At 33.2% G+C, this 19,835-nt stretch overlaps 2 protein-coding genes, 1 long non-coding RNA gene and 1 other non-coding gene across 5 annotated transcripts; 1 reads left to right on the top strand and 3 right to left on the bottom strand.

Moving 5' to 3' along the window:
• The first annotated feature begins 2,714 nt into the window (after positions 1-2,714).
• On the top strand, positions 2,715-3,575 carry LOC25501386 (uncharacterized). Its single transcript, XR_003007996.2, has 2 exons — positions 2,715-2,895; positions 2,999-3,575. It is a non-coding gene; the product is annotated as an uncharacterized lncRNA (long non-coding RNA).
• A 1,066-nt stretch (positions 3,576-4,641) lies between these two features.
• Positions 4,642-16,148, bottom strand: LOC11410157 (uncharacterized). 2 transcript variants are annotated; one of them, XM_039828890.1, is made up of 15 exons: positions 15,915-16,148; positions 14,523-14,630; positions 14,278-14,412; positions 12,625-13,203; positions 12,200-12,344; positions 11,496-11,834; positions 10,846-11,307; positions 10,450-10,565; positions 9,775-10,419; positions 9,584-9,669; positions 9,282-9,500; positions 8,594-8,722; positions 7,645-8,016; positions 6,761-6,876; positions 4,642-5,016 (listed from the first exon to the last, which is right to left on the bottom strand). In XM_039828890.1, the coding sequence occupies exons 1-15, from the start codon at positions 16,056-16,058 to the stop codon at positions 4,889-4,891; spliced, it is 3,723 nt and encodes a 1,240-aa protein (XP_039684824.1). In that variant the 5' UTR covers positions 16,059-16,148; the 3' UTR covers positions 4,642-4,888. The 2 variants fall into 2 exon arrangements, with proteins under 2 accessions (XP_039684824.1, XP_003628745.2); XM_003628697.4 differs by having other exon boundaries at positions 9,775-10,565.
• A 71-nt stretch (positions 16,149-16,219) lies between these two features.
• Positions 16,220-16,291, bottom strand: TRNAD-GUC (transfer RNA aspartic acid (anticodon GUC)). Its single transcript has one exon. It is a non-coding gene; the product is annotated as a tRNA-Asp (tRNA).
• A 2,429-nt stretch (positions 16,292-18,720) lies between these two features.
• LOC11423693 (cytosolic sulfotransferase 5) lies at positions 18,721-19,534 on the bottom strand. Its single transcript, XM_003628696.4, has one exon. It carries the CDS (start codon positions 19,417-19,419, stop codon positions 18,790-18,792), a length of 630 nt encoding a protein of 209 aa, XP_003628744.1. The 5' UTR covers positions 19,420-19,534; the 3' UTR covers positions 18,721-18,789.
• Between the last annotated feature and the right edge of the window lie 301 nt (positions 19,535-19,835).

The following is a 19,835-nucleotide window of genomic DNA, read 5'->3' as shown; positions in this document are numbered from 1 at the left end:
TTACTTATACTATGATATTACAAATTTACATTTGACGTTTTTGAAGGAGAAGCTGCATTTTTATTCAAAAATTTCTTTCTATTATTACCGTGTTGACATACTTGCTAACTTCAAATTTATGCTTGGGATTTTCCGCTCTGATAGGTGACATCGTGTTTGGATGTTTATTTTGATTATCAAATTATTTTTCATTTTCGCATGTTAAAGATTTTAAGTATTCGATGTCATGACATACATTCGTTTTATTCAATGAACTTTATCATGTACATCGTTATGACATGATATTAATTTTATCATTTATTGGGATTTAGGTATCATATACTCCCTCCGTCCCGTTTTAAATGACCCAATTTAAAAGTATGCACTGTTCATATAACATGTTGACTCTATTTTTCTACTAATATATAAAGATAAAATATAGCATATAAGATGTTGGATTCGTCTCGACGAATATTTTCTAAATATCAAATTTTCATATTTTTTTAATAGAATATTAAAGATATTTAAGTTCAAAATTGTGCATTTACATACGTGATAGAGTCAACTAAATCACATAAAATGGGACGGAGGAAGTATAACACATTTACACAATTTACAACACATTTACGCAATTCAGAACACAATTCACATTATGGTACACTGCACATATTTTACAACACATTAGTTTACAACACATTGTGAACACTTACATAGTTATACAAGAAACTTATCATGTATAATACGTATTCAAGATATTTATACAATATACAATATCATGAATGATAGGGGAAGTATAAAATGAACCTATAAAAATATTGGTCTATGATGGACTAATTTTTTTGTACCATTAGATCATATGAACCCACCAAATTTTATCATGGTCTATAAACATCAAATCTCACTCATCTTCTCTATAACTCTCATTTAATTTCTCTACTTTTTTTTTGTCACATTTTTTTTTCATTTAGCAATACAAGTACTCTTTTTCTTACGGCACTTTGTATTGATCGAGTTTTTAAGCAATATATAAATTAATTTATTTTGTTTTGAAGGGATATGAATTAAATTTCTTAAAAAAATAACATGAATTAAATAAGTATTCAATTGGTTTTTTTTTTTACGAAAAAAAAATCTAGTTGTTGTTGCTTATGTTATTAAATAACTTCTTTTTGAATTGTTGTTGTTGTTCTTTTTTTAATATTTTTGTTTTTAATCTTATGGGTTTCTTATTTTTTGTTTTGTTTTTAAAATAAAATTGTATACTTAAATATTAATGAAAAAAATCTGATACACGTAAAATAAATCTTAAAACTGAAATATTATAAAAAAAAATTGAAAATAATTTATTTAATTGAAATGAAATATAAAAATTGTGAATTAAATTAAAAATATAATTTAATCAAAAGAAATTAATTAAGTATTTTATGAATATTTTAAATATTAATTGATTTACATTTTATTATGAATTACGAATGTTCTTTTATGTCATTTACATTTTATTATGTATTGATGAGTTGTATTTGATGTGGATGGACCATGATAAAAATTGGTTGTTGATTCAATCTAAAGGTTTAAAAAAAATTGGTCCATCTTAGACCAAAACTTCATGGGTCCAAGCTAAATGACACCTGAATGATATAGTGTATCTTATCAATTGCATCACATAGCTTTAGCGTAATTTACAAAATAGCATATTTAATTGCTAAAATCGATCATTCACTATGACTCAATTAATTGTCTAACCCCGGAACAAAGTGGAAAATTAGATTTTTTATTGACTCACTCATAAATACACACATGACCCAATATAATCACCAGTTTCTTATCATAGCAACTTAATTTTTTTTTACCATAGAGTTGGACTTTTGGCCTGAACACTCGAATCCTTGTGAAACGATCAATGAAACTCAACTAAATTGAGTTTGTAACAGCAATGAGATACTTTTTTTTTACCGAAAGAATGAGAAACTTGAAACTACACTTAATGGAAGAACAAGAGGATTAAAGTAATTAGAGACTGCTACTATCATGAGATACCAAACATGAAAAAGTTAAAGAGACATATTACAAAAGAAAATTACAATTCACAAAGAAATTATTCAACGTTTGAGAGTATCTCTGATCTTCCTGTGAAAGTGTTAAAATATTTTCCTTTTATTTGAAAGTTATTTACATGTTTTTGAGCTTTGTATTCAAATCATCTCTTTTGAGATTTATTTAGTGGTGAATTTTTAAACTAGTATAATTATATATATTTTTTTTTTGCCTAGTACCAGTCAGTTCCTCAATAAAGTTGGGCCTCAGATGTTGAGAAGGCTTTAAAGTAATTTCAAGTAGTTGTATTCCTCAATAGATATTTTATATACAAAATTTTAAAAAGTAGCATTTAAAAGCAACACGATGAAAATACATTTTCTTGTGTTTTTTTACTACATTTAGAAGCCACCATTCTTCTTGATTACTTGAGTTCTTAATGAATGTTCATCTTTTTTGGTTACACACAATAAAATTTATCAAAATAATGATGAATTGTTCTTTGAAATATATTGGTTATAATCAATTAAGGGCTAGAAATCCAAGTTTCTTTAATCGTAATAGATTTTCTTTTGTCTATCATGAACGGTTATGACAAAACTAAAAAGTAATGAAAGGTTAATAAAAATTAATTATATAAGATTCTTATTTGTGTGATATTAAGGGACAAACATGTACATGACACATGGGTGCATCTAAAAGATTTTAAATAATGACTTTAATTTTCTTTTTATGGCTTTCTTACAAGTGCTAAAACAATTCATTGCAACATTTAATGTTTGTTACATCTAATGGAGAATAATAAGACCGAAATTATTAAGTTTGTTTATGCTATGATCATATTTATTTTTGTATTTTTTGATGTAAGTGATGTAATCGCTGGTAAGCCTTTTCCCACACCCTTTTCAAATTTTATAATTTACCTTATACGTTATTTATTTTATCCCTTTTATAAACACTGTCATCTTCTTGTTTTACATTACAGGAGAATCTTGGTTTTGTTTTCAGGACATGACTTGTCCTCATAATTTGTGTTTTCCTTCGAAAGCAGTTTGTATTAGCTCTCAATGTATATGCATCTAACTTTTACAGTTAAGTTCAAAGTTCATTTTATGTTATTTACAAGCTTATAGTTTTATTTACATTTCATGATGTTTTCACTCTTCTTACGATTACTTTAACATTTTGATTTATATTACTTCGTCCTTGTGATTTTCTTGAGAGGTCCTGAAGCATGTTAAGTATATTATGCAAGTGTAGTCTCATTTGTTTTCTTTTAGAAGATGGAGAACACCAATGTCGCACCATAATTATATACTTTGACAATTAAAGTGCATTTGATGAAGACCTACACAGAGCAATGAGAAAACAAACTATGAATAACATAATTCATAATTTTAGAACAAATTATTGTTTGCTTCATTTTGATTTTTTCTTCTTGATCAATTTGTTTGATCTAATTTATATATAGTTTTAGAAAACTAAATAAAGTGAGGTTTGGAACATGCATGTAATGTCATTAAGTATCTTCTATCAATTTGTACGCGAAGTTTGTATGTGCACATCATTCACGTTAAAAATAGTTTATGTGTTGATTAAAAGAGAAATCCAAATTCCTGCAAACATCTTTTTTTTTTTTTGTTACATTTTTAAGGTGCTTGACAAGAGTGGTCTCTTGTTTCTATGTACCTCCCGATGCAATAGAAATAAAAGCTACGTATTCTTGCACAAACATCTTATATATGATGTTTAATAATCTTTCCTTTAAATATTATTCTGGTAAGACTAGTGACTTATCATGCACATGAAGTATTTGTCATTGTAAACTTAACTCAGTTGGTATGGAGGTTTGGGTTTCGAACCCGGCCATCAAAAAAAAAATGTACATGAAGTATTTATTATTTTTCATGTAAGGAAATTTATTGATCAACATATAAGAGAGAAATTATAGGTGTTTGAATGTTTGGCGAAATCATGTTTGCCGGTAGCAAATTGGTGAACTTACGACAGATCTTCATTTTAACTTGCAGAATAAATGAAAAATTTACATTAAAAATAAAACAGATTTATTGAAAAAATTCATAGAGAAATTGATTTTGAAGTGAACTGAATCTAGTGGTGATTTGTTGGACACAGTCCTTAATAAAGATGATGAACAAAGAGGTGTACATGGAGAGGGAATAGAATGGTCCTGAGTGCTTTATTACTTTGGTCTTTAACACCAGCGTGAGTTAAATTAAGCTGGTGTTCGAAACATGACCGAACGCGACTTAAGTCACATTGGGTTATACACCTACGTGAATTAACTCACGCTGGGATATTTTAATCAGTTTGGTTGGGTGTGAACGTTTTTTTGTTGGGAGAAGAGCAGTTTTCTACACATTAACAAATAATAATAAATACATTACATCCAGAAATTAAAGAGAATTTAATTTTATTCCCCTAAAATTTCTTTTTCACCTCTAAGTTGTTGTACTTCCGGTCCCGTGAGCGTAGCTCATTTGGTAGGATAATGCATTATTATATGCAGGGGTCGGGATTCGAACCCAGACACCCCACTTATTCACCTTATTAGGTGAATTCTAGCCACTAGTCTACCTGACAAAAAAAAAGTTGTTGTACTTCCGATAAATACCTCTCAAATGGTTAGGGAGATAACTCCCGAATACTTATATTGACAAAGGACAAAATATGTACAGTCAAGTAGTAGTGGACTACTAGTGTTAATTGATCAGTTACATTTCTTCGTGAATGATTCGGGTAAAAATGTATCGCTATATCTGGCATTTTCCTTTTAGACCACCAAGTGCATTAACTATGACAATTTCTATACAAAGTTAAGACTAGATCAATGAGAAAATACCACTATCATCGTCTACTCATTTGAGTCCCATTCACGAAGATGCAGATAAAGCAGCAGTTGGCCTCCATCATCAACGACTCCGATAGCACTTCTCGAATTTGAATTTAAATCATCCGTAGCAAGACTTGTGGCAGTGCCATCTAAAATCAAAACATTTTTTTTTTAAGTTTAGAGATATCTCACAAACACAAATAACAAATTAGAGAATCAGTCAACTTTATGCTCATACATTATTGAAACCGTATATCGATATTTAAAACTCAAAATGACACAACATGGTACTCAAAATGACACAACCATGAGGAATGACATGGGAAAAGCAGTTTAGAGACATAAAAATAACTTGTCCCAAATTATAATTGATTATACTGGTATTCCTAGTATTACTAAATTGGTATTCCTCCGATGGTTAGTGGTTCATTTGTAGGTAACAAATTCACTATTAACATGGGTCACATATCCATGTAATAAGGTGCATGAGCCAGCTCCTTTATCCTGGGTCTTCCCTATTATAGAAGTATTGGTTTGGGATCTTACAAGTTGCAGCTGCCTAAGGGATCTAAGCTTCATCATATTTTCCATGTCTCATGTTTGGAGAAATTTTCAAGGGTTAGAATCTTGCTCACCTACTTTACCCCTACATTGTGAAGTGCCTATTCCATCCATCTCCAGATGCTTTCCTGGATTCTCAAATTTAGGGTGGTCTGACAAAAGTTCACACCCATTGGGAAGGACTCTCCAGCTGATTCCTTTGGGGAGTGGGCTCCATTATGCATACGTGAAACTTTGCTATGTGCATTTGCATTTGAGAATAAACGCTCTTCTAACTGAGGAAGTGACGTTATGGTCTGGTCAATCAAACATGGCTGCTAAAGTAGTTCCTTTTTCTAAGGTTTATCAGCGAAGGAAAAGAAAGAATTCAAGAACCAAGTGCCAACTCAATTCTCCCCGGTGCCAATTTCGGTGGGGTAGTTTGGCTTCTTCAACAGAAAAAAAGAACCAACTGCCAACTATTATGCCTAGATAAATAATTTGTATGTTTGGATATTTACTGTCACCAATTTATGTGAGCAGAATCAGATGTTTCGTGAAGAATATTAACTAGTTTGCAGTAAAATAAAGGGGCAACTAATTTTTATAAGTTCAGTATTTTTACTACTGGAGATTGAAGGGTTCACTCTAAGGAGCCCAAACTTGGTTAACAAAATAGGACGGAAAAGAAGTAAAAATCTGGTGATCTCAAACCAGATTTTAATGTTCAAGACCCTATACTAGATTCAAAATAATGGACTAAACTACATTGATGTGTATATATTCTCCATATAAGCACATGCTACAAAAATTTAAGATTATTTACCAACAACCCAATGTTCTTATATGTACTTTCTCACTCCATGGTTGTGTTAAGTCATCTTAATCGCTTGAGTGACACAACTCAAAGTGAACATTTAGTTTAATTTTCAGTATGGCCTATACTAACACAGGAAAGGAAACTGTTGCACCATAAATGTGGTCAATTCCTAAAAGCACACAATGTAAATGTGGAAGACATATCATGACATCTATAAGTCTCTTGAAGGTATTGATGGATCATAACTTATGATGATTCCTAACTAATCACCGACAGTTCTAGTGCAGCAAATTAAACATATTTCCAAGTAAAAACTATCAATATCCGTGTCTAATCTCATATAGGAAGCTCGGTTAGTGAGCTGAGAAACACTGAAAGAGTTCTAACCAAGAGGTCTTAGATTCAAACTCTGAAAATCTAACATAACCACTACTGTACTTACAACTAACATTAAAAAAATTATAATATCATTAGTGCTTCTGCATTAGTGGTCAGTGCAACGTGACCAGCATAAAGTGAACATTGCAACATACCTTGAAAATGGTGCAGAGTATCAAGCTTGGACCCTGTAGACAATTTCCACATATATACCACACCGTCACTTGTGCTGGTGATTCCATAACCACCTGAGACACCAACAGTAGTAGTCCTGCATAGTGTTCATACAGTTGAAAACTGTCAATAAATGATAAATCTGTGGTGTAGAATAGGCAATAGCACAACAGCTTTTAAATAGTGTAAAAATGATATATCATCAGCAGTTTTTAAGATGTACTTTGCTATAGTTATATAACTCAAACAATATGAACTGATGTCCTTAAGATCCTCATAGTTGTGATGACGGGGAGCCTTGGCAGAATTATGATAGAACATTATGGCATAATTTGATCCATGTAGCCGACCCCACTTAGTGGGTTAAAGCTTGGTTGTTGTTGTTGTTGGAACCTTGGCGGAATAGTTTTAGCATTGTCATATCATTTAACTATGAGATCACAGGTTCAATTTGTGAAATCAAACTCTTGCAGATTCAAGGTATAGCAGCCTACTAGACCCATAATAGGTCAGACCCATCCCTAGACACCACTGTGCCTGGAGCTTTGACATACCAGGTTGCCTCTTCTTTTTACCCTCATAATTATGATATGCAGTAAAGCTCTTCAGCTGCTGCCCCATAAATGAATGACAGGCTATCGTTTAAGGACAGGAGATCGTGAGACTGCAACGCTGATCTAAAATTCAGTTTAAGCGGTTTTTAATTTACTTTCTTTCTTAACATTGAAAAACATAAAAAAAATCTGAAAAATAGAAGGGGAAAATTACTTCCCTCTACTTCATAAGCAGTAAAAGAATAATAACGTTGACAGAATCAAACAACATATGACAGACTATATTCAACTCAGGAAACATCATATGGCACCTAGGATCCAAGGGACTTCCAAAAATTATGCTATTTTTCACCAGTAGAGCAAGCCTCCAACTTCTAGCTGTATGAACATCATGATGATTTGAAGATGAAACATGATTCTGGCAACAATCAACGTCTGAGGGAGTCGAGACAAGAAACCACATAGCAACATCATCAGTTGGTAGTAGATACACACAGGTCTCTCTTTTCTCTGAGTGCCACAAATTGGTTGCTTCTAAAAGTTTTTCAGCCTTCTCCTCAACACTAGCATAGCTCAATCCTAAGCCTTTTGTTTGCAAATGCAACAAGCTTATTGGAAAGAACTCATTAATTAGATATTCTGAAGCAGAGAAGCTTGAAACACAATTGAGCTTCGTAATATCCCTGAGGAAAACGTTGAAAATGATGTTAATGAGATATTGTTATAAGTGAATGGCCAAATTAAAAGTTAGTTACACTTTTCTTATTACTTCTCCTTTCTTCTTATTTTTAACAACTGTTGGGCTAGGTTAGAGGTTTTTTGGAATAAGAAATTTGAAGAGAAGTTGATATAAGGGCATGCAAATGTGGCATCAAAGCCAGCAGTGACATATTCCCTGAATTCTGAAACAGATAAAGCTCAAACTAGGAACCTCAGTCTGTTCCAGATTTACAGAAGGAAAACAGGGTTATGTGCAGAAAAAGTAAATAGGCATATACCGATGAGCCTGTGACTATATAAAATAGATTTTAAGACAAAATGCAAGCAAATTAATGTAACAAATGTGATAAAAAGAAAATACATCTCATAAAAATGTAATATGGGTGTGTGAGAAAACCCCTAACTTTGCTCCTGTGTAATATCGCAAAAACATTCCTAAATAAGATTATAAACCAACTGTTATCAAATTTAATGTTTAAAATAACTAGAATGATGCTGATATAATAGGACATCCCTTCAAGGTAATTAAAGACAACATACCACAAACTAAAGTCCCCATAAATGTTTCGGCTTACAACCAAATGAGCACAGTTTGGAACCTTCTTCAATTCCACAATGCCAGGGGACATGGAACCATCAGGCGGAATGATGGAGTACTCTATCTTTTCACTGCGAAAATGTTAATAAAGTGGGTGAAGAAGATAAGTTGTATGACCACAACCACAACCAATAAATATAAATATTTAATAAAACTAGCAGAAAATAAATTATAAACATTTAAAGTAAATAATACAGTTTTTTTAGTGACCAACAACTGGAATAAATGTTACAGTTACAATGGTCTACGTCTAACTCATCAATTATGTCAACCTTTGCTCTTCAAAAGTAGTTTGTAAAACAAAGACAGAAACCAAGCTCTTATATTATCAGAAAATTTAATACAATGAAATTTAGGAACCTTTTAACCAAGAAACAATTGGTCATAATATTCGAGTAACAGTTTCCTGAATACTCTGAAGATTTGCTATAAAAAGCACAAGCACTTCATGATCATATAACCATGGTCTCTATTATAAATGCTACTACATAAGAAACCAATGTGTAACAATCGCATTCACTGCAAATTAAAAACTTTAAAAGACATGATTCTTAAAAGGACATAAGTTTTTGTTTTTTTATTTTTGTATTTAAGGAGAAAGAAAAATCAAAGAGAATGCATTAAAATCACCTCCATGTTGAATTCATGACCCACACTTGTAGTCTTCCACTCTCTCCAACAGAAACAAGTTGGTTAGGTTCACAAACCAATATACAATGTAAATCTTCAACAGCTTCCAGTGTTGCCATAACTGATGCAGAGCCACTTTCTACATGAACAATCTTCAAAGCATTCTTCTTGGAGCAGACTGATGTGCATGTTGAGCAACAGCAATCAGTTTTTCCTTCCCTGGTATTAAACGATATATAGTTACTCTATTTACAGTGTTTAAATTTATTACATATCAATTCAAAACTGTAGAAACAGTTAACCTGCAATTGGGGGTTTTAATGCTTCCTATTAAGACAATATAGCGTCCATCAGGAGTCAAGTCCACCCCAGTTCTTTCCAACATATTCTAGCAAACAATATAATTTATTGACTGTAAGCATGTAGCCAGAAGTTTGGGTAAAATGTAAATAAGGAAATAAGGGTTTCAAAACAGAAAAGAAAAGCAACTTACTTCTCTCATGAAGTTATATTTTGGATCTGGCAACATTACCGGGGTGTGAGCCATGACAGAGGGGCAACCAAAATTTGGTTCCTTGATAGCTACCTTGTAGGTAAACAGGGTTCTGTGCTGTTCCGTCAGAAGGCCACATAAAACACAAATGTGGATTTCATCCTCTCTTGTTCTTAGAAGTAACGACGAAACAGGCATTGGGTGCATGTAGCTCCCCACAAACTTTACATTGCTGTTCAGATTATTCTTGAGTTCCTGGTTTCTTTGGACCATTGGTTCTGAGAATAACTGAGCCTCCTTGTCACCAGAGCACTTGTTTTCACAGGAAAATGGGTTTGGATTCTGAGACGAAGGGTTTAGTTCCGCTAGGTTGCTTTGTACATCTGGAACTTCACTATGAGCTTGAGATATTCCTGATATTAAACCTGCAGAATCATCTGGTTCACATAGTTTATCATTTTTTGTTTCAATGGTTTTTGAGGGGGGAACAGTGTCTTTGGCAGTACGCATTTGAGAAGTAACTAGTTTAATCTTCTCACATTCATTACTCTCCACAGCAGAACAGTTTTCTTGGATGCTAACAGAATTCCGCCTCTTTCTTCTGGTGTATACAAAATTTGGTGACTGAGAAGAAGACGTCATCATTTTTGGTGACTGAGAAGAAGACGTCATCATTATTTTAGTATTGCTTGTTTTACCAACAGCTTCATCTTGTGTCTTTTCTGGAAGGGTTTCCATGCTTTTTAAATGACAAATCTTTGATTTAACCCCTGAGATTGCATTACTAATACCTGCGTTGTTTTTAAAATTGTAAGAAATGGTGATGTCTGGATCAAACACAACAATAATTTAATGAAACCTTAGTCTCAGATCCTGAAGTTTCATTCTTAACCAAACAGCAAAATAAGCTAATAATTTGCAACAAGCATGACCAATTGAGTAGAATTGGCATGTGAATGAGTTGACACTGACTCAACAACGATACTATGATATACATTTTATCCCTTCTGATCATGATTATCTGAATTTAAGAACTTTTATTTTTTATGCCAAATATCATGAACGCATTACCTTCAGTAAAATCCTGGGCAGCTGACAGGTCATTTTTCCCTGAATTGAAACTATCATGCACCAGAGGCATGTCACCCAGAACAGAATCAGGAATGCATACATCAGGAGGAGACATGTCATCCAGAACAGAATCAGGAACACATACATCATAACCAGGAGGCCTGTTTTTAAAGTCTAACTCTGAAGCACAGCATGTTGACGGTCCATTTGGCAAATCACCAGGATGCTGTTCTTGACTTTTCGGACAACACATTTCTATACTCAAACTAGACCTACCAACTTCCGCAATATCAAAAGATAAAAATTCTGAGTTTTTGAGATCCTCAAATTGAGTATACTCAAAACTATCAGGAACAATAGACTTCATATGGTCAGTATTAGAAGAATTTGAATGTGGGTAAGTATTTGGCTTGTGTGTCTTTTCACCTTGTTCCCCATATGCATCCGTTGTTACCATTTTATCTGCCGTATAATCACATGGTTTTACAAAGCACATGAATACATAAACACAGAACACGCAAATGCAACAAAAAGAAGATTTAAAAGACACGGTACATCAAAAACCCTTGTGGCGCGATGTATTAATCTATGCCAGACATTGAGAAAAAATAATGAGGAAAAATTAAAATAGCACAGATAGGTATATTTACCACATGATGGTACATCCAAAACACATCCAACTTCATTTTGTTCGTCCTTGGAATTTGTTGCCATAGAAGGTAATATATCTGAAGGGATAAGAGTTAACTTCTCATCTGTTGAGACATTCCTCAGTAAGGGAACTGCTTGTGGTAGCAGAAGTGACATCATTGACTTTGCCACATCCTGGCCAGCTGAATTGAAATGATTTTTTTCAGAGCTTGGATTTGAATCAGATCTAAGCATTTCCTCATGTTTTGAATTTAACAAATCTTCAGAGGTGACCTCACATGCTGGTTTACTGTCAGTATTCTTAACCAGATTGCTTGGTGCAGAATCAGATATATTTTCTGCAGTGCACTAGAGTAAGTGATCTAGAATCAACAGGAAAATGTAGAACAGAGAAATATGAGAGATAAATTAAATGAATAGAGAATCCTAAGCATACTGATAGTTTTGCATAGTTTTTAACAAAACAATGTGTTAAATCGAAGTACATTAGAAATGCGGAAGACATAAGCATGATAAATCCCAAAATTGTAAATTACACTACTCTATCAAATATTACCAAAGGCATAAGCATTGGAAATCCAAAATATTATAATCAACTCGAATATCTATAAGTATGTCAAACCAAAAGGTAAATCTTTCAATTCATCAATATATGAGTAAGAGGATGCACCGTACAAGCACAAAGTGACAAAGATATAAGTACCTTGTAAATCTACCGAATCAGGAGCCCAAAGATCAATGCCAATACAACCCTGAGACTCTTTAGAACGTGACTGCATCACTATGTCATCTTCTGCAGTTACCGACAAATTTGACATTTTCATCTCCACATCATGTGACCTATGAAGCTGCAAGAAGTTAAAAGAGTGTTTCCTCTATAACAAAGTGGACCATAATTTTGATTGAATCACAAATTTCTGCAAAATTTCAATTAATATATCTCGAGAAGCGGGATAATATATAAAACATTTCAAAGATTTGTGTCCATTTCCCTCTAGTTTTATCAAAATTATCACAATTTTGGAAAGAACGAGTTTCCATGCTAATAACATCCAATAGACTATACTTTATGAACCAGCATGTTTCCAATGAACAATGTTCGGTAGAATATTAGATGGACATGCTTACAAGTTTTTCTGTAGACAAGTTTTCAGTTCTTTCTGTAGTTTTTTTATTTGCAGAGTCAATAAACCCTGTCGGACTCTCTGCAGGTACAGCTCCCCCTTTTTTGTCCTCAGAGATGTCAATAGGATTCAATAGGAGCCCATTTTGGGATGAAATGCAATTCGTTATTTTACCAACAGATGACATTATTGGTAGCGTAGATGATACATCTATTTGATTATAAGTGGCGTCCTTGTCTTCTGAACCATTGTTGCTGGTAGTACTCCCTTGACCAACTGTTGTCTCATTCTTTGCATCTGAAGCTTTACTGCATGCAAGTTCTAGAGATTGAGGTCTAGATCTGACATTTGACTCTTTATTTTTAAGTTCACATCTAGTTCTCTTCCTTGTAACACCCGGTCTTTTCTGGGAAAGTAATAAATCAGAACTGGTGCCTACATTAGGGTGGCAATCATCATGCTGTGTTTTAGAAACTTCATTACAGAGGTTGGAGGATACTAAGCTCCGATCTACTATTCCATTTATATCTGACACTAGTTCACGAAGCAACCTCTGAATAAACTGGTTTTTGAACCCAAAAAGCTGGATGCAATGAAAAAACAATGAAAATAACATTAAGTACAGTAAACAACTCATGAAAGTGATATAAGATAAACAAATGATAAATAATTTTGGAACAATAATGAAGAGAAAAGAAAAAGGAGGATTATGAGATTAATCATCACATAAACAGAAACTTTTGCAAAATGTGTGTAGGTAGACAGAAACATCAAATGGTCGGACATGCATTAACGGTTTGAGAATTTACAATTTACTTTACTGAAGAGGGTAAAAAAGGGCTACAAAAGAAAGAACTATAAAATAGCTAACTAGACCGTTAGTGCAATAACACTTTCCAACCCCGCTGCATATCTTCTTGCGGGACTAGTTAACGAAACAATGAAAAGAGCGCCATAGAAAAGTCAGTAAGGCTATTTTACCACTAACAATTGTTTTCAGCATAAATCACAAAGTTTGAAGAAATATAAATACGAGGACATAACTTCAAAGAAAAATGGTGAGTCTTGCATATTGGATTGTTCAATTAAAAGGAAAAAGCATTCTGTTTTGGTGCTTTGATTTAATCAGCGATTAATACCACGACAAACAGGAAACGTGTTTCTTAAACTTGCTAGCAGTTTTGACAGAGTAGTTACACAGGAAAATAGATATTAATAGCGTAGAAGAAAATGTCATACCACATAGTTATGATACCTAGAGTCTAGGAAAAGAGCAATTGACATACGTGTATATCAATAAGTAATACAGTAATACACGTCCTCCTTCTTTCAATAGTTACTTGGCACAACAAGACTTATTTGTTTCAATATGCCACTACAATTGCTGATGTCATATAAGAGTGTTATGATAGAGAGGTATTTCTTTTATCATGTTAACATGATATTCAAATATCTTGTAAAAATAATCAATTATAACCATGAATAATAATTAAAGCACAGCCATAATTAGGTTAGATGCGTTCAAATAAGCTTGAAAATAGATAAGGCTGTGGTTTATTTGGAATGATTTCTGGAAATTTTGATAAACTTTTCCTGAAAAGTAAAAGAAATGATCTGGTACATTAAAAATAGAATTATCAATGTCACTGATTTCTACCTCCAAGCCATACATCTTAGATGAAAGTCTCTTCCCATGCCAAATCTTCATGCGGTTGTAACCTTTCTTCTGAAATTCCTCCCACGCAGAGTCTGGAGTTTTTCCAGTAGCTGAATTTCCATCATCAGAAGAAATCTGTAGAAACAGTAAGTAACTTAAATTGTTACAAAATTCAAAGCAAGCTGAAACATTTATAATATGGAATAACTCAAAACATTAAAGCACAAAGAATCATGAATACAAACCAAAAATTTAGGCCCATTATCGCCTTCAAGTATTTCCATCTTATAAGTAGTACCATTATGAGCTCTAACAGCCTGGTAGCCAACTGGATATGGGTATCGATCTTTTCCCTACAAAGTATTCAGTACAAAAATGCAATCAGTCAGAAAAGGAAAACAAATCTATACACGGTGGTATGCAGAAATTCCTCCAAGATAAACCCTGTTCTAACATGCATCTCACTTCTTTATATTTTCCTACGAATACATCACATAAGCTTCAACACTTCCTTTTTTCTTCTTCTGAGAAACTCAGTATCCAGAAATCACATACTATTGCAACTAAATCATGTTAATCTAGCTGAACTCATTTAAAGAAGATAAAGCTCTCCTGGTACCTATCTTTTCTATTCACTCGAATCCAGCATCCTTCATAAGGAAAATCAAACTTCTTACGACTTGGATGAACAAATAAGCATTGATACTAAAGTTCTGATATTTTGTTAATTATATTTCCAAGAATTAAACCTAGGACCGACCATGTGCTTAAGAGACTACCCTTCTACCCTATTAAGTCAAATGCCAAAGGCAGGACCCATACCAACAATATTTTTCTCATACGCAATGATCCAAGAATTAAACCTAGGACCGACCATGTGCTTAAGAGATCCGATCCCCTTGTACTTGCACAAATACATGTCAGTACACTCCCAGTTCCTTTTATATTCATAAAATCCCCACTTCAAACAAGGAAAGGATCTCTGATATTCAAAATTCATAGTTCATCACTCAATGACCTCTACAACTGTATTAACATTTTGGATCAAAATATCAATGTCTCACTGTTGGATATCTTGAATAGCATCCTACACTGAAGCACCGACACTTTTGATCAAAGGTGTATCCAGTGTTCAACACCAACACATGTGATTATATTGACTTATGTCATTTTCTAAAATCATTTTCGGTGTCGACGTGTCAGTAGCTGTGCTTTCTCGATCTTACTTCATTTGTTATCTCAACTTTCAATCTAAACAGTGTTCTCAAAATCATATCTATCATACACACACGCAACTTGTACTACAGTTGCCACTTCCAAGCTAAATCCTTGGATGTCTGTACATAGTGCATAATAAGATTAAACACAAAACAAGATATATTTTCAGTTCAATTGCAATAAGATTGCACGTTTTTAGGGGGGGAATTGCAACAACAGCGATAATCTTCAGTTCAATTGCAAAATCAAACACGAAACAAGATAATTAAACTTATTCAAACATTGATGTATTATAAAGCAAATCGAACACATCGGAATGAAAATAGATCGAAAAACATTGTGATTCAGTAGCAATTGCAGATTGAAAAACGAAAGAAGAGAAATCGGAAAGGAAGAGATTCGGGGAAAAAGTAACAAACCCTAGAACTGCTCCAATACTTCTTGTCCCAAGGTCCGTTGTAGAGTGAACCGATTGAAATTACTTCGAGGTTATCGGCGTTTTCCGGTGCCGCCGCATTTGGAGATGGCGCGGCGGGTTTTGCAGCGGTTCTAGTTCTCACCATGAGAGAGGAGAGAGAGTGAAAATGTGAAATAGATGGCGGGAAAATGGTTTTACAACAAAACAACAGTATATATAGCTCCCTCCATCTACCGCTTTTCCATTTCGTGAATGAATAAAACAAAATTGCAAAATTTATAAAAAAAATAAAAAAAAAAAAAAAAACGCCGTTGCCGGGGATCGAACCCGGGTCACCCGCGTGACAGGCGGGAATACTTACCACTATACTACAACGACCCAGATACCTATGAATTCAAATGGTTAATATTTATTTATTTGATTTTAAGAGACAAATTAAGGATGAACAATTTGAAATAGATAAATTGTAAGAAAAAATAGTGTTTGTTTTACGGGTATGTTTAATGTGTTCTTGGAAATTATAAATACAAGTTTTAAACAATAGTTCGTCAGCCAAATTTTAAAATAAATTAAATTAATAAAGACTTCTTTTTAACGAAAAATAAATTAATAGACTTATGTGTTCTTTATCTTATAATTATTGAACCAAAAGTAGATGCATTCCGATGAATAAACTATTTTCGACCAGCAGTAGACGCATCTTCGACATGCAAACTGTCATGCATGAAGTAGGCTGCATGCTCTTTCAATAACTTGGTCAATGAACTCATTGTTGTCCTCCTATAACTTTAAATTTTGTTTCCTCTAAATGCTCCAAGTTGTCATGGAGAAATTTATCTTATTGGATTGCTCTAAATTATGCAATAACCGAGTGTAAACATCAGCAAATTAAGAGGAATAGGCAGTTCCTATAATCTATTCTAATCACCCTTCATGTTTTACCTTAAGAGGAATAGGCAGTTCCTATAATCTATTCTAATCACCCTTCATTTTTCACTCATCTAGGTTGTTTAACACATCCACACATGCCCCATAAGTAGTCTTAACCAAGTATAAGCTTTTTTGTCAAACCGCCAAATAATTTCATCTTTTCCACAAAGATTAAGAAGAACTCCCTCCCTAATGAAATATAAGCAAAAGTGATAGTTGAAAAGTTAATGTATATTGTTAAAAATTTAGCCTATATACATCAACTTTTCAATTACTCTATTTGTTTCTATTTCATTCTGGAGAGAGTAGTATTTTCAAAATTTTATGTACATCCAATACAATGGATGATATTTGTTGTTGTACTTTTAGTTATTTGTTGTAATATTTAATGATACATAATCTTTTCTAGACATTAAAATTTTACTTTGGACACTGTATTTCAATGTCATCTCATGTTTTATTTTTTTATTATTTTTTTTCTTTCTTCGGAGTCTGACGATTACCAAAACTATGATTATATTAGGGTTTAATATGTTTTTAATCCTACAAAAATTATAAGCTTTCAAGTTTAGTCTATACAAAAAATTTATTTATTTTTACTCCTTATTTACATATTATAGAGACGGGATTTGCTAGAACACACCCGCTAGTTTTTATGTGGTAGTGTTTTAGCAATCTACACCTTAAGGTGTATTTAACTACTTTTTAGTTATAACTTGCTAAAACACACCTTCTAAAAAATAAGTGGGTGTATCCTAGCAAATGCTTATAGGAGTTGCTAACATACACCCACTTATATTTTAGAAGGTGTGTTTTAGCAACATTCACCTTAAGGTGTATTTAACAACTTTTTAGTTATATCTTTGCTAAAACACGCCTTAATAAAAACTAGTGGGTGTATCCTAGCAAACCCCATATATATATATTTATTTATCAATGTAATTATATTATTGGTTTAATAGCGGTTTTTGCCCCCTAACTATCACGAAGTTGCGATTTTGGCCCCCTAAGAAAAAAACTACAAAACTATCCCCTAAGTTTTACAATTGTAGCAGTTTTGGCCCCCAAGGCCAATTTTTGGTAAAAAAAAAAAAAAAAAAAAAAAAAACAACACGTGGCACCTCACTTAGGGTGCCACGTCAGCGTAGATCGAGTTAAAATTGGCTTTGGGGCCAAAACTGCCATAGATGCAAAACTTAGGGTCGATTTTGTAGTTTTTTTTAGGGGGTCGAAATCGCAACTTTGGAAAAGTTAGACGGCTAAAACTGCTATTAAGCCTAAATTATTAAAAGGAGTAGCCATAGATTCAATTCAACTTTTTTTTAAGGGAAGATTCAATTCAACTTATCAAAAAACGATTCATTTTAATAAGGTTCATATTTTGCTAGCAACATCTTGTATGCAATCGTCTATTGACTACTATTAATATTGATTTGATGATATCATTGTTTAGGTTCATAGCTTCATAACAACAATCTTGTGAGACAATTGATGTCTCCACCATTTATTGCATAACATTTGCAAGTCAGCAGATGTTTAGATACTTGCAACCTGTTACTAAAGAATGATATTATTTATCCAGAAGTTCTAGCTCAACTGGCAAAATGTCGAAATTGTTAGGTCGGATGTTATGTCCGGGGTTCGAACCCCGGTACCTCCACTTGTGCGTGTGAGTTTATAATGGCTTTGCCATTTCGTCTATCTACCAAAAAAAAAGAATGATATTATTTCTAAGAGCTTCTTAGATCCCTCAAAAAAAAAAAAAAAGCTTCTTAGATAGCAACCTATCTTTATATTTTATATATTGAATTTTAAATATAAGAGGTAGATGTTGAAATCAAATTTAGCTTGCAGTAGCATAATAGTGGAATCAATTAAATTTTACACGAATGTATTCAAATATAAATTATTTCAAATTCAATGCGGAAATGAGACATACACTCAATCTAAAATCTCAACCCATGTGTAGCCAATTTACTTTCAGTGATAGTGTTCAACTGCTCAATCATTTCAGTTGTGAGAACATTTTTGCAATCTCCAACTCGGCCTAGCCGGAAAAAGTATTTGTTTTCCATATCAAAAGAAAGTTTTCCTGTCTTATTGACCTCCAAGTTGCTCAGTTTCTCAAAACTACATAGATTTAATATATCATCAACCATACCTTTGGATTCTTCTTCTTTGGAGAATGGACAACCCAAAAAATTAGCAATCTCTTTCAAATAAAAACTAGGATTCATTTTCATTTCTTCATATTTCAAAAACATCACCTTCTCCGGCCTTTCCAAGCTTTCCTTCCAATATCCCAATACATGCTCCCAAAACGGTCCAAAAGAACTCGCGCCTCTACAAAAACTCTCGAAAGCTTCTTGTAATGGAAGTGGTCCTCTACTTTGTGCTCTTAGCTTGTTTGTGAAATGCCAGTGCGAAACAAAAGTGTCTTTTGGATCTCTACAAAGATACACCACCTTGCAAGTTGACTCTTTCGCAGAATTTGGCAATGAATCATATGGTATTGATGGAAGTAGGACGTAATCCATCCTTTTTCTAATGGCAATGTGGATATCAACTCCTTGCATTCTTGCAAGTATTTTGGCACAAGTGAGTTTTCAACTTCACTTAATTTTGCCATGGTGTAGATGAGTGTAGTCAAGATTAATATGTAAGGTTGGAGATAGAACGGTTTGGTCTTTTTTGGTTGTTTAAGGTCCTCGAAGTTGATTCATGTATATAGTGATGTGTAAATAAATATATTATTTTGCGATGAGCTGTAGTTGTATGTCATACTGCATTAGATGCCTTTAGCATGTGCAGTGCAGTGCAATGTTTATTTAACCATTCCAGTCCTACCCATTCATAATCAGATCTCAACAATAAAAAAATTGCAACTTGAAGGGCTATTCCTAAAAGGCTTAAGGAATTAGTCGTTTTTTTTTTTTTTTGGGTTAATAGGTCTTTACCCCCTGTAATATAGGTCATTTCCGGTTTCTCCCTG

Source organism: Medicago truncatula, chromosome 8, assembly GCF_003473485.1.
Source record: "Medicago truncatula cultivar Jemalong A17 chromosome 8, MtrunA17r5.0-ANR, whole genome shotgun sequence".
In the NCBI taxonomy this organism is placed as follows: domain Eukaryota; kingdom Viridiplantae; phylum Streptophyta; class Magnoliopsida; order Fabales; family Fabaceae; genus Medicago; species Medicago truncatula.
Note: the sequence above shows the minus strand (reverse complement) of the source record. Positions and strands in the feature narration are given on the sequence as shown.